The following is a 15,055-nucleotide window of genomic DNA, read 5'->3' as shown; positions in this document are numbered from 1 at the left end:
ATTGAGTGCTTTAATCACAGCTGTGATCAATGAGGCCAGAGGGGAATGAAGGAATTATGAAAAAAAGCTCAACAAAAGCAACAAACAGACAGCTCTGATTAAGTTGACCTTAGATGGGCTCAGCAGCTTGGTCTGGAGAAGCAGTGGAGTTTGGGCATCAACAACACTTTTCTATTATCCTCTGTGCTCCTGACCTTTTACAAAAGCAGCCATGGCATCTCGAATGGCAGCAATGCCCCCTGTGGATGCCCCAGGGGAGGCCACTCACTGGCAGAGGGGCACCGCCAGCCGGGCACAATGGCTGTGTCTTGGAGAAGGTGAATGGTGTTGTGAATGTCGAGAGGGAGGGGAACATAGAATCAACAGCCAATTAGTATTGGTTCCTCTGACTGGCTGGTTGACTGGCAGGCAGGGGAGGAGGCCTTCCCAGAATAGACCTGCTCTGAACTGTAATCAGAAGCTCTTAACGAGCCCTGGATCACCAGAGACCACCGCTGTCTGCCTGTTGCACAAAGCCTGAGGTGAGCACAGGACAAATAACACTTCAAAGCCAACTCTGAAGTTAAAGGCCCAGTGCAGTCAACAATGTGATTTTCCTGTGTTTTATATACATTTACACACCGAGGTTGGAATAATACTGTGAAATTGTTATTATAATAATGCCATTAAAGTGTAAGAGCAGTTTGAAATGTCAGCCTGTTTTGGTGGGAGTTTCGGCCTGCCTGGTGACATCCCCAGGTGGTAAATTAGTTAATAGAGCAATAACCTCTGCCAATAACAGCTAGTTTTCCATTGTCCCCTCCCCACTCAGACCACTCCTAGCAAAATTCTTGCGTCAGGCACTTCGTTACCCAGAAATTATTTGAGAGAAACACGGCTGCATTGGGCCTTAACATTTAATCCACATGCCACTCGTCTTGCTACTTTTTTCTGTTTGCCACCGAAATCTGCTGTCATACTTGATTAAGCAAATCAACTACAGAGAAAACATTTATTTCCCCAAATGCTCTCGGAGAAATGGCTTACCCAAGCTATACTGCATCTCAATTCCAGGGCATGGAAGGAGGATGGAGTGAGTGAAAACAAGCAAGAGGGAGCACAAAAGACAAAACACACCTCAGTCTAGGATTGGAGACACAAACAAACAGACAATGGAGAAATGAAGCAAGGGCAGCTGTTTCAGACAGGGCCAATGGGAGACGCGGGGGCATTGGCATCTCTTTTACATTTTGGGAGCGGAGGAGCTCTCCGTCTGGCTCCAGTCGCAGCCACTGTGCATCATCTTCATCATCATTACCACCCTGCAGCTTCAATTACAGGGCATGGGCCAGCAAACAGAGGCAGGCTGACGCACACATCACTTTATTTTGGGGACTGCTGTATGAAAATACTTTACATGAACATAAATATGGGACAATCATCCAGGGGATGGCAGGAGTCCTGGGAAGGAGCAGAGTGAGAGATATGTATCGTATTTCCTCTCCAGCAGTGTACATGCATGGAGGACTCTTGTAAAGACCTGAGATACTTTTTCCTCAGTCACTGCTTCCCCTACTTCACCTTTACAGTGTTCAGAGTGGAACTACTGTAAATAAGATATGATCATGCTAAGTATTTGAGAGAAATTAAGTTATTCCCAATGTTTACACACAACAACATACATTAAGGATCAAAGCTTCCTTAGTGATAATGGCAGGACCAGTGCTGACTGCTGGTGGATTGAACGTTTCAGAAGGATGTGGACTCTGGCTGTGCTCTGACACTGCAGGGTGTGAATTCCCATTAACACAGCCACCATAGGGCCTCCACTATGTCAAAACACACTGAACCCCCATACCAGCACTGCTACAGACGTTACACTGACAGAACACAACCACGCTGAACTCCCATAGAGCGGCCTCCATATACAGTTCATACACAGTACATTAAGAATTCATAAGCTACACATTCATAAATGCTACCCACAGATAAATATGGAATGGGCTATACATTAGTGTTCAATAACACAGCTTACAAGTGCCAGAGATCCCTACAGTAGATCTCTATTACGTCAGCACTAATTACAGGCCTGCCCGGAAGCCACCCCAACCAAAGCCGGGCTGGGCCCCGGCCCACAGACACAGCGACACTGCCACTTGTCAGGGCCACACAGCCTGGCAGACAGCTCTGAATAGGAACCAGATGGAGGAGATTAGGGGCCAAATGAACAGTCGAGACAATGAGATGTCTGTGAGCTGACTTCAGATCCACTTCATGTGCTGTTGCAGTATATCAGTTCTGACAGAACCCTTCTTAGTCACAATGAGAACATGTTTAAAGGGCTGCTGGACTTGAAAGCCTGACACCCACCTGAGTGAGGCACTGCAATCTTTTCAGCCAACAAACTGTCTGTGTGTGGTAGCTATAGTACTTTGCACGTTTGTTCTATTACCATCAAGGTAGTATCATTACACTCCGTGATGACAAGGGGCCTTTCAGATCATAAATCAGTCCTTATGGGGATGATTACTTTAATTTTGCCCCAAACTTTGTGGATCTTCTCACACACAGAACTTGAGCTCCCTTCAAACTCCTGTGTCAAGGCAAAGCCTACTCATGTGATGGTGAGATCATAGGTGGTCTCATAAGGGGGGCAGTGCACCCACCCATCCAGCCAGCAGTCGGCCAACAGGCACAGATACAGTGAGACACCGATGCCAGGCCGAGAGAGAGTTTATTTATCCTTAGAGGGAGCTATGAGCAACACATTTTTCATCCCTATTAAATTCCCCACAAGTCTCCAACTGGAGCTGCATATCAAACTCATTAAACATCTGGAGTTCATTATGGTTTTGTTAAATCGCTGGACTTCACGATACATTCAATTTATTATTGGCAGAATCCACCCTTTCATTTACACTGCATAACAATGAGAGGCACCATGGAAGAAAAACAGCCAAGTTGCAAACCTAACAATTTAAGATTTGGGAATCGTCCTCATGTGTTAGGAGGTCGGTTGAATAATTATTCATTTATCTGGACACCTCGTCAGAGGTGATAATGTTATCTAAACTAAGCTAATCGTTAGTGACCCCTAATTAGAGAGCTCTCGCTCCCTCTCGCTCCCTCATTAATCCCATGGCTAGTATTTAACTGGGTGGACATTTACAGTCTATGACTGAGTGCAGCAGCTCTAGATTTGTACCAGCCTAACAATTATGCTCTACGACAAACAAATGGAGCCATGGCAACCACTATACAAAACTCAAGTTGATGTCCCGCATAAAAAATAACAACCTAGCATTGACTTTGCTGATAGCTACTTTGACGAAAAATGTACTTACTATGACTGAGATGTGGTTTTCCCACCTAGCTATCTTAAGATGATAAAACGTACAAAATGTAAACTGGACAATATACGCTTACGTGTCAGTTTCTACTGGACCGAATATGTGAAGGTGCAGTTACCCACACGATTACCTTGACAACTACTTACAGAATTGTTTTTCCACTTCAGGGAAAAGAAAAACGGTGCTGATCAATCAGTGGGGATGAGGAGAGGCATGCTGTCTGCCGAGTTGCCACAATGGACACCAGCTTAATGTCCAGGGCCCACGTGAAAAGGCCAGGCTCTGTCTTCTCACAGCCCTCACTCTGTGGAGAAGAGAAAACATCCCCCCCTTCCCCTCGCCTCCCTCCACCACCCCACACTGTCTAGAACATGCCCCTGTCAGAGAGCACACCCCAGGCCTGCCAAGCCAAACAGCAGCTCTGCTCATGTCAGACGACGTCTTCTCAATCTGTTTGGATATGATACGCTTTCTGAATATTATTTTCTCGGGCTAAAGAAAGCAGAGAGAACAATTCCAAGTAAATTTTTTTGACTCTACTTGAACAACATCTAGTGATATTCCTACTGCTGCATGCCAAGCCTCCATCTCTGCTCCACAGCAACAACCACAGCGCTGCACTCCAACCCGCCACACCCCCCCAAAATAGACTGGGGTGAAACCAGCGGCTTATGTGCAGGCTGGCCTGCTGCGAGCCTGCCTGCCCATCAGGACGTACAGTATGGGTTGAATGGATATATTGAGGGATGGGTTGTCCTCCCCTGGATAAAGAGCTTAGTGATGCATGTCATTTGCACAAGGTCATACTGCCTAGTGTGGTCAGTGTGGGGCCCATGGTGAGTGTCACAGTGAAGTTGTCCATCCTCCAGTAACATGGTTATTTATACAGTAACTGTCCATCCATCAATTTGGGTGTAAGGCGATTGAACCATCCAACCCAAAACAAATAACAAGAATGAAGCTTTTTTTTGTGCATTAACATTACTGTATATTTGAATAGTTTTATTCCAAAACGCTATATACACACACCAATTTTTCAAATGTGTGTTTTTCATCAGAAATTATTGCTTATGTTTACCTTCATGTGTACTGTATGTAGAATATTACTGCTCCAAGTATTCAGACCCCTTGACTTTTCCCACATTTTATTACGTTAAAGCCTTGCTCTATAATTGATTAAATTGTTTCCCCCCCCTCAAAACTGCACACAATACCCCATAATGACAGCAAAAAAAGGTTTAGAAATGTTTGCAAATGTATTAAAAATATAAAACCGAAATATGACATTTACATAAGTATTCAGACCCTTTACTCAGTACTTAGTTGCAGCATCTTTGGCAGCGATTACAGCCTCAAGTCTTCTTGGGTATGACGCTACAAGCTTGGCACACCGATATTTGGGGAGCTTCTCCCATTCCTTGCAGATCCTCTCAAGTTCTGTCAGGTTGGATGGGGAGCATCACTGCACAGCTATCTTCAGGCATCTCCAGAGATGTTCGATGAGGTTCAAGTCCAGGCTCACCTCAACCCTGAGTAGTGTCCCAGTCCCTGCCGCTGAAAAACGGCAACATCATGCTGTGAGGCTACCACTATGCTTCACAGTAGGGATGGTGCCAGGTTTCCTCCAGATGTAACGCTTGGCATTCAATCTTGGTTTCATCAGACTGAGAATCTTGTTTCTTATGGTTGGAGTCTCGTTTCGGTGCCTTTTGGCAAACTCCAAGCGGGCTGTCATGTGCCTTTTACTGAAGAGTGGCTTCAGTCTGGCCACTCTACCATAAAGACCTGATTGGTGGAGTGCTGCAGAGATGGCTGTCCTTCTGGATGGTTCTTCAATGCTGCAGAAATGTTTTAGTAACCTTCTCCAGATCTGTGCCTCGACACAATCGAGTCTCATAGAAAAACCTGTTTTCGCTTTGTCATTATGGGGTATTGTATGTAGATTGAAATGAATGTTACTTCAATCAATCAATATTAGAATAACGCTGTAACGTAACAAAATGTGGAAAATGTCAAGGGGTGTGAATACTTTCCGAAGGCACGGAGTGTATGCATGTACAGCACCAGTCAAACGTTTGGACACACCTACTCATTCAAGGGTTTTTCTGTATTTTTTTTACATTGTAGAATAATCAAAGCTATGAAATTAAACATATGGAATCATGTAGTAACCAAAAAAGTGATAATTAAAATATATATATTTGAGATTTCTTTAAAGTAGCCACCATTTGCCTTGATGACAGCTTTGCACACTCTTGCCATTCTCTCAACCAGCTTCATGAGGTAGTCACCTGGAATGAATTTCAATTAACAGGTGTGCCTTGTTAAAAGTACATTTGTGGAATTTGAGCAAATCAGCTGTGTTGTGACAAGGTACAGGTGGTATACAGAAGATAGACGTATTTGGTAATAGACCAAGTCCATATTATGGCAAGAACAGCTCAAATAAGCAAAGAAATGACAATCCATCATTCTTTGTTTGGGAATGGTAGAGGCCCTCCCATGTCCCTCTACCCTTCTCCACCCCTCCTTGCCCATCTCCTACAGCTCCAAGCACAACGCCAGGCCTTGTAAGGCTGGGGAAAGCCAACACTAGCCTCCCACAACCCCTACCATCAGAGCCACCATTATCTTGACAAAATGACCTGTACATCTAACATCCCGCTAAATGGGGGATCCAGTCGCACATTCCACTCTCCTCACTTGGAATCAAACGAGGTTTGGAAAATACTTTTAGACGCTTTTCAGTTGGACTGATCACCTGATACAGTAGTACTCTGCACCTCTCAGGCGTGACAGAGAGCCTTGTCAGGGGAGCAGAGGCCCCGCTGCTCACTAGGCTGCAGTGTTACTGCCAGTCAGTCCGGAGCAGCACAACACTACAGAGCAGTTTGTCCATACCAACAGGGCAGGCCTCTTCCCAGCGGTTTACCCGCCGAGCAGACTGAAGGGCTCCACTCACTAATCGCAGATCCAGGGTGAGAGGCTCGTTTCCTCTTCAGAACCAGAGATACCTCCAATGGAGGAAGAGCCCCGCCAAAATCACCCCTCATCCACCGGCCCTGTATCTCAGTAATTTAAACGTTTTCAGGCTTAGGAGGACAGGACAGAGAGAGCTCTCCAAGACGGGCTCCAGCAAAGCCACAGTGGAGGTGGTGAGTGAAGTGGTGACCGAGGGCTCCAAAGATAATGTCTTTAGACAGTAGGTCAGCCCTGTTAAACCACAGCAAGGGGAGGCCAGCGATACTGTTAACATGTGTTAGATGCACAGGTCTGACAAACTAAAAAGATCTATCTGGCCTCTCTAGAATTTAATGTCTCTTCAGTTCAGAAACACAGTAGTGTGTGACTCCTAAAAAATTTGGTTAAACAGGGGAAAAAATAAAAAACATGTTCAGTGGAGTGAGACAGAAGGAATGTGATGGCTCCCAGACGGAGTGAGAGAGGGGATATGGATTCTAAAACTTGAGATGAAGAACAAGGGAGAGCTGATCTCCAAAATGTCAGAAAGTTTAAAAAAATAATCCCCCCCTCAGAGTTGTGAGCAAAGGTTCCAGGCCGTTTGGCCCACCTGCCTTCATAAATACCACAAACATGTATGGTCATCCCAGACAGCCACGCATGATGGAGGAGCATGTAAGTCAGTGCATTCCTAAAAAGCTGCTGATAAAGCTCTCAGCCAACTAGTACAGCGCCTAATAGTCTCCACTCCAGTATGCCTGAGGTACATAGCTTCAAAGCTCTCCACAGAAAATGAACATCTCATAACACAAGTGTCCTTATGAACTGTCTGTCTGCACAGAGATCCAACCAGGCACCCCCCCCCCCCCCCCCTCCTCCAGACAACCCGAATAAGGGAAAGGATTGACCAGGCCCCCAAAGGAGTGTTGATAGACAGCTTGATACTGATGATACATACCTGTAATATCTGTCAGCTACGAGCTCTGAGATCATTAAAATACACTGAACAGTATAAGCTGCTTGGCTGGCGGGACCACCCTCACCATGAAAATATTCCATATTAGACAAGACGTTTATACTAGCCTCTGATCAAGTCATCGGCTCCTTAGATGAAGAGTTTAAATCTTCATTCTTTCGGCCAGAGAGGCCATATTTATCTAACTCCATGTAATGTTCACACAACATATAAAATTAATGGAATTCCATTCCCTGTCCCCCGGCCATTAGGGTCCTGCATGCTTTTTTCCTGCTGTCATCTCCCATGGTGTGTCTTGTGTGGGACCAATACTTGGGACTGGGGCAGTAAGACATAGCTGGAATGTCTCATGAAGAATTTTCCCACAACATTCTCTGTCCTCTAGCTTATTGAAATCTTTCCAGACACCTTCCGCGCTTTCCTTTTGTTGCTGGAACAGTAAATAAACGAAGTGAATTCAAGCAGAAATCTGCCGATAACCCCAACCACATATTTTATTTACTGCAAGTGAGACAACCAGTGGCGATTACACTAATGAGTTTCATATAGTAGACCACTAAAAGGTCAAGTCTATTGTTTTACGGAGAGCTAAATCATTCTCCTCCTTAGTGATCTTTAAACAAACCGCTTCCAGATTGTATTCCAACTTAATGTCAGATCTTTAAAAAGTGACCTTTCAGTTCCCCGGCAATGAAAATATCAAATGCTGTCTGCATCCTGTCTTTCTCGCTGTAAAGCAATTACATGTAATGCATTATGGCCTTGGAAACTTACATCGTCAAGTTGTGCAGTTCTTTGGAGGTCTATGTTTATACTGATTGGTTACGCATGTTGAAATCACATAGGAAGTAAAGGGCCTGTGCAATGGGAAGACCTACCTGTGACAGTGGTCTGGACAGTTTGTAACTAGACGTCTTCTCTTCTGGAGACCACGAACACAGCTGGATGCTATGAAACGGCAGAGAAAGATTACACTGATAATGGTGTGTGCCATCTCATGGAAAAGAACCATAATGGTCTCAATGGAATACTTGACAAAATATCATAAACAAGCCATAACACTTCTCATTACCGTTCATATTCATTTATGAAATGTGTGTGTTCAAGGTCATGGGATCATATTTTTACTAGCTCTGCAGATTACTAGGACAGGAATATATAAGGATAGTCTAGCAGCACTAGACAGGCATTTGAACTGTGACCTACAAAATGATACAGGTGAATAGCAGCTAGGCTTACAGACAGAGCAGTGCAGAGTAGCGAATGTTCCACGGCCTGGCCCATTGATGCTGTCAATGAACAGGGTGGAATGTGATATGCTGTGCACATCCTTTGTTACTACCACACAATCCCATGGCTCCATTTTCTGCCAGTTACTATTGTACCAATTTAACTCTGGTCCAGTGTAGGACTCAAAGGAGCACTTACAGTAAGTGGATGCTCTAGTAGTCTACCCTACGCCCAACCCCAACTTAAAGGCCCAGCACAGTCAAAAAACATGATTTACCTGTATTTTATATAGACACATTTCCACATCAAAATTATGACAATGCCCTTTAAGTGTAAGACCTGTTTGAAAAGACCACCTGAAATGTCAGTCTGTTTTGGTGGGATGGAGTTTTGGCCTGCCTGGTGACATCACCAGGTATTAAATTAGTTAATAGACCAATAATAGAGTACCAAACCACTGACAATAACAGCTAGTTTTCCATTCACAACTCAGACCACTCCCAGATAGTCCTAGCAAAATTTGTGCTTGAGAAATTACTCTTCGCTAAGAAGCGATTTGTTTCTTTTTGCCCATTTTAATTGAAAACAAATTGTTACCCATAAATTATTTGATATCGAAGTAAAAAATATCGCAGTGGACCTTTAACTAAAACACCTGGATAAATGTAGTAACCTCTCACTATCTATCCATTCTGGTATCTATCCACTTTTCATACTCAAGCAACGCATGATTTTCCTGGTCATTTAGAGGGAGGTCAGATTGTGGTGCTGGTGGATGCTGTAGTGTACCTCTTGGTGCTGGTGGGTGTGAGCCTCTCTCTCTTCCCCTCAGGGCTGGAAGGGGGCTCAGGGGAGTAGGGCCCAGGTGACAGGGATGCTGGGCTGGAGATGGAGTACTCTCTGTAGTTCTGGTTCTCATCTCGACTCACCAGCATTGCTTCCTACAGAACAGAACAGGGCATGATCAAAACATTTAATGCATGTATCCACACACAAAAATGTGACAAACTGCTTATCCGTATTCCTAAAATAACTTGAATTGCAAGGATGTTTAAAAAATGTATTCACAATGTACAGTTGAAGAAGTTGGAAGTTTACATACACTTAGGTTGGAGTCAATAAAACTTGTTTTTCAACCACTCCACAAATTTCTTGTTAACAAACTATAGTTTTGGCAAGTTGGTTAGGACATCTACTTTGTGCATGACACAATACATTTTTCCAACAATTGTTTACAGACAGATTATTTCACTGTATCACAATTCCAGTGGGTGAGAAGTTTACATCCACTAAGTTGACTGTGCCTTTAAACAGCTTGGAAAATTCCAGAAAACAATGTCATGGCTTTAGAAGCTTCTGATAGGCGAATTGACATCATTTGAGTCAATTGGAGGTGTACCTGTGGATGTATTTCAAGGCCTACCTTCAAACACAGTGCCTCTTTGCTTGACATCATGGGGAAATCAAAAGAAATCAGCCAAGACCTCAGAAAAAAATAATTGTAGACCTCCACAAGTCTGGTTCATCCTTGGGAGTAATTTCCCAACGCATGAAAGTACCACGTTCATCTGTACAAACAATAGTACGCAAGTATAAACACCATGGGACCACGCAGCAGTCATACCGCTCAGGAAGGTGACGCGTTCTGTCTAGAGATGAACGTACTTTGGTGCAAAAAGCGCAAATCAATCCCAGAACAGCAGCAAAGGACCTTGTGAAGATGCTGGAGGGAGGTAACAGGTAAAAAAAGGTATCTATATCCACAGTAAAACGAGTCCTATGTCAACATAACCTGAAAGGCCACTCAGCAAGGAAAAAGCCACTGCTCCAAAACCGCCATAAAAAAGCCAGACTACGGTTTGCAACTGCACATGGGGACAAAGATCGTACTTTTTGGAGAAATGTCCTCTGGTCTGACGATGCAAAAAATAGAACTGTTTGGCCATAATGACCATTGTTATGTTTGGAGGAAAAAGGGGGAGACTTGCAAATCGAAGAACACCATCCCAACCATGAAGCACAGGGGTGACAGCATCATGTTGTGGGGGTGCTTTGCTGCAGGAGGGACTGGTGCACTTCACAAAATAGATGGCATCATGATGATGGAAAATTATGTGGATAAATTGAAGCAACATCTCAAGACATCAGTCAGGAAGTTAAAGCTTGGTCGCAAATGGGTCTTCCAAGTGGACAATGACCCCAAGCATACTTCCAAGGTTGTAGCAAAATGGCTTAAAAACCTGTTGGGGACCAGGGGTACTATTTTCACTTTTGTTGAAAATCGTATGATTTTTAAACGGCCTCGTTTAGTACCATTGGATAGAAAACAACCTCTAGTTTCTAAAAACGTTTGAATTTTTTCTCTGAGTGGAACAGAGGTCATTTGGCAGCACTTTCCCTGACCAGGAAGTAGAATGCAAGATGTCTATGCTCGCTTCAACGCTCTGCCTATACATGGTCATGCCACCTATGACCCGAAACACACCTCATACGTCTTCCTCTGGGTGTCAAGAGGACGTCAGAGGAGAAATTCTTTGTTTATCTGGTACTGACGTGAAATAAGACCCATTTCTTTGGCGTGACCGACCATTTCCGGAAGTCTGAAGTGCGCGACTTTGAAGAGAGATTGTGTTTTGTTTTGCTGCCGTTTCGGATGTCAACTATCTCCGGCTCGGATTTGATTTGATAAATGCGACCATATCATCGTAATGTATGTTTTTTCAATATAGTTTAATCAGATGATTTGAATTTTTTCGGGAGTTTTGCCGTGTTCCGTTGTCAAACTTTTTTGGCTTTGGACAGATCCGTGCCAGTCGACCAGTACCTATGATAAATGAAGAGGGAAAGGTATCATTCTGAATGGAAACAAGACTCATCTGGACTCAGGACACCTTGATCAACATTCTGATGAAAGACCAGCAAAAGTAAGACCAAATTTATAATGTTATTTCATATATCTGTCGTGCATGTCAACTGGTCGTGCGCGCCCAAGTGTGTCTTGCTGGCGTGGCTATGCTAATATAGCGCTACATTTTGTTTTCGCTGTAAAACATTTAATAAATCGGAAATATTGTCTGGAATCACAAGAATCCTGTTTTTCAATTGCTGCACAGTATGTATTTCTCAGAAATGTTTTATGAGGAGTAATTAGGTATTTGACGTTGGTGTCTGTAAATGTTATGGCTGCTTTCGGTGCAATTTATGATTGTAGCTGAAATGTAATTTATGATTTATACCATAAATATGCACATTTTTCAAAAAAAAACATATGCTATACAATAAATATGTTATCAGACTGTCATCTTATGAAGTTGTTTCTTGGTTAGTGGCTATATATATCTTTATTTGGTCGAATTAGTGATAGCTGGTGATGGAGTAAAAAACTGATGGTGTTAGAAAGTGGTGTCTTTTGCTAACGTGGTTAGCTAATAGATTTACATATTTTGTCTTCCCTGTAAAACATTTAAAAAATCGGACATGTTGGCTTGATTCACAAGATGTGTACCTTTCATATGCTGTATTGGACTTGTTAATGTGTGAAAGTTAAATATTTCAAAAAAACATTTTTTTGAATTTCGCGCTCTGCCTTTTCAGTGGAATGTGGGAGGAGTTCCGCTAGCGGAACGGGGGAGTGAGACAGGTTAAGGACAACACAAAGCCCTGACCTCAATCGTATAGAAATTTGTGGGCAGAACTGAAAAAGCGTGTGCGAGCAAGGAGGCTTACAAACCTGACTCAGTTACACCAGCTCTGTCAGGAGGAATGGGCCAAAATGTACCCAACTTATTGTGGGAAGCTTGTGGAAGGCTACCCGAAACGTTTGACCCAAGTTTAAATTGTTTAAGGCAATGCTACCAAATACTAATTGAGTGCATGTAAACTTCTGATCCACTGGGAATGTGATGAAAGAAATAAAAGCTGAAATCAATCTCTACTATTATTCTGACATTTCACATTCTTAAAATAAAGTGGTGATCCTAACTGACCTAAGACAGGTACTTTTTACTAGGATTAAAATTCAGGAATTGTGAAAAACTGAGTTTAATGTATTTGGCTAAGGTGTATGTAAACTTCCGACTTCAACTGTAACTAAAACATTTGTCTCGAACTTTTAGATGGTGCTCAGACGCTGTTGACAAGTAGGCGCTTGGGATATATGCTTCATTAAAGTCTTCAAAAAGACAGAAATACAGTCAGTACACGTTGAGGTATAATGTACAGTCATGTTAGAGCTGCACATTCGGAGGTAAGTGAAACCAGGTTTGTGGGAATGAGATATGTAATATCACCATGTGAAAATGATGACAGTGAGTGTTCGGTCCTAGCCTTCAGCCTTGTGCCCTGCATGGGCTCGTATTCTGCCAGTGTTACCACGGAGACCCAGCAGTTGTTCTGTTACCATATTAAAAACAGAAACCTCTGCTGATTTACAGCATTCTCTGGTTCCTCTCCCATGTTTCTCTGTCCTATGGCCACAGAGTTATGGAGTATCTCTACAGTCACACGAGGATGTCTGCTTCCGGCTCATCTGGACCTCCAATAAATCATTGATAAGTGATCTGTAAATATGAAGCAGACCCAGCATCTACATGGCTCTCAGGCATCAGCCATTACACAAACCATTAGGACAGGATTCATCATGTAGAGATATGTTGCTGATGTAACCAGATACTGGAAGATATTGGGATAAACACTGTAGGAAAGAATGTCGTCTCGATGGGTCATAAAGTGAAGGCCTACAGAGTTTTAATAGGCCTTACATCCATCATATGCCCATCAACAAAAGTACTGATTCACAGATGATGTTTAAATACTTTACAGTGAGACTGTTTAGGGTGATAGCTGTCCTAAAGGGAACTTGCAGACCAAAGATGGAAGCCCCTGCACAAGGAGATAGAGGACATGATTGACTGACCTGGAAGCGTCCAGTGAGCTTTTCTGGGGTGGTAGTTCCATTGGTCTGTTCAGGGCTGGGGGGCTCAGGCCTGTAGGAAGACACTGGAGATCAATGGTCTACACACACACACAACCTAACCTGTAATAAATCAGGAGAATGGTATCCACATCCCAGGAGAGTGCAACACTGGCCCAGTAGAGTAACACCGTCTTCAGTACCACATAATTCACCCATGTCAAGCCCTAAACAAGTACCCAAAACCATGATTGCTTAAAATGAGTTGTTAAAGGATAATGAGTAAGGAAGCTTGCATACGTCAATGCATTACAGGATACAAGCCAAAACCCCCACATGAGTTTTACTTCAAAGACATGGACCAAGGTCAACTACAGTAATTCTCACACTAATGATTCAAATCAGGTCTGTTAGATGACTTGAGCCATGTCAAAGTATTCCCTACAATGATAGACTGGAAGCTCTGATAACATCTAATGTAATGTCTCATATTATTCATCAACATTTTAAGTAGAATGGTCTGATTTGATGTGGTTAGATACATTACACAAAAGGTTCAAATCAGATATTTTGTGAGCGCCGGAGGACTGGTGTGTGTACTTGCGTGCATATTAGGCAATATACCATTTATACCGTATACCGGGGTTCGAAATACCGACAGCGGTGTTGAATACTTGTTTCAGATTGGCTTTAAGGGCCTTCTAGAGCGTGCATTATTTCCCTATAATGCACGGTATATTTGCACAGTAGAAGTCAATGGCTATAGTTCAGATAATAAGTTGATTAGAGTTAACAGCCTCAGACTGCAGCCCAAATAAATGCTTCAGAGTTCAAGAAACAGACATCAACATCAACTGTTCAGAGACTGCGTGAATCAGGCCTTCATTGTTGAATTGCTGCAAAGAAACCACAAAGGACACCAATAAGAAGAGACTTGCTTGGGCCAAGAAACACAAGCAATGGACATTAGACCGGTGGAAATCTGTCCTTTGGTCTGATGAGTCAAAATTTTAGATTTTTGGTTCCAACCACCGTGTCTTTGTGACGCAGAGTAGGTGAACGGATGATCTCCGAATGTGTGGTTCCCACCGTTAAGCATGGAGGAGGTGGTGTGATGGTGCTTTGCTGGTGACACAGTCAGGGATTTATTTAGAATTCAAGGCACACTTAAGCAGCATGGCTACCACAGCCTTCTGCAGCGATACACCATCCTATCTGGTTTGCGCTTAGTGGGACTATCATTTGTTTTTCACCGGAACAATGACCCAACACACCTCCAGGCTGTGTAAGGGCTATTTGACCAAGAAGGAGAGTGATGGAGTACTGCATCAGATGACCTGGCCTCCACAATCACCCGACCTCAACCCAAATGAGATGGTTTGGGATGAGTTGGACCGCAATGTGAAGGAAAAGCAGACAACAAGTGCTCAGCATGTGGGAACTCCTTCAAGACTGTTGGAAAAGCATTCCAGGTGTAGCTGTTCCAGGTGTAGCTGAGAGAATGCCAAGAGCGTGCAAAGCTGTCATCAAGGCAAAGGGTGGCTACTTTGAAGAATCTCAAAATATTTGTTTAACACTTTTTTGGTTACTACATGATTCCATGTGTTATTTCATAGTTTGTCTTTACTATTATTCTACAATGTAAAA

The 15,055-nt window shown here is 43.3% G+C and overlaps 1 protein-coding gene across 2 annotated transcripts in view; it reads right to left on the bottom strand.

Moving 5' to 3' along the window:
* Nucleotides 1-15,055, bottom strand: part of LOC139545405 (PDZ and LIM domain protein 2-like) — a 62,748-nt gene that overhangs the window by 14,972 nt on the left and 32,721 nt on the right. For both annotated transcript variants that reach the window (XM_071353135.1, XM_071353136.1), the window contains exons 4-6: nt 13,412-13,481; nt 9,286-9,437; nt 8,145-8,214 (exon numbers count right to left, since the gene is read on the bottom strand). In XM_071353135.1, coding sequence (XP_071209236.1) covers nt 8,145-8,214; nt 9,286-9,437; nt 13,412-13,481 — 292 coding nt within the window. The remainder of the gene's footprint in view (nt 1-8,144; nt 8,215-9,285; nt 9,438-13,411; nt 13,482-15,055) is intronic.

This window comes from Salvelinus alpinus, chromosome 19 (assembly GCF_045679555.1).
Source record: "Salvelinus alpinus chromosome 19, SLU_Salpinus.1, whole genome shotgun sequence".
Taxonomy (NCBI): domain Eukaryota; kingdom Metazoa; phylum Chordata; class Actinopteri; order Salmoniformes; family Salmonidae; genus Salvelinus; species Salvelinus alpinus.
This window is presented reverse-complemented; position numbering and strand designations above follow the sequence as displayed.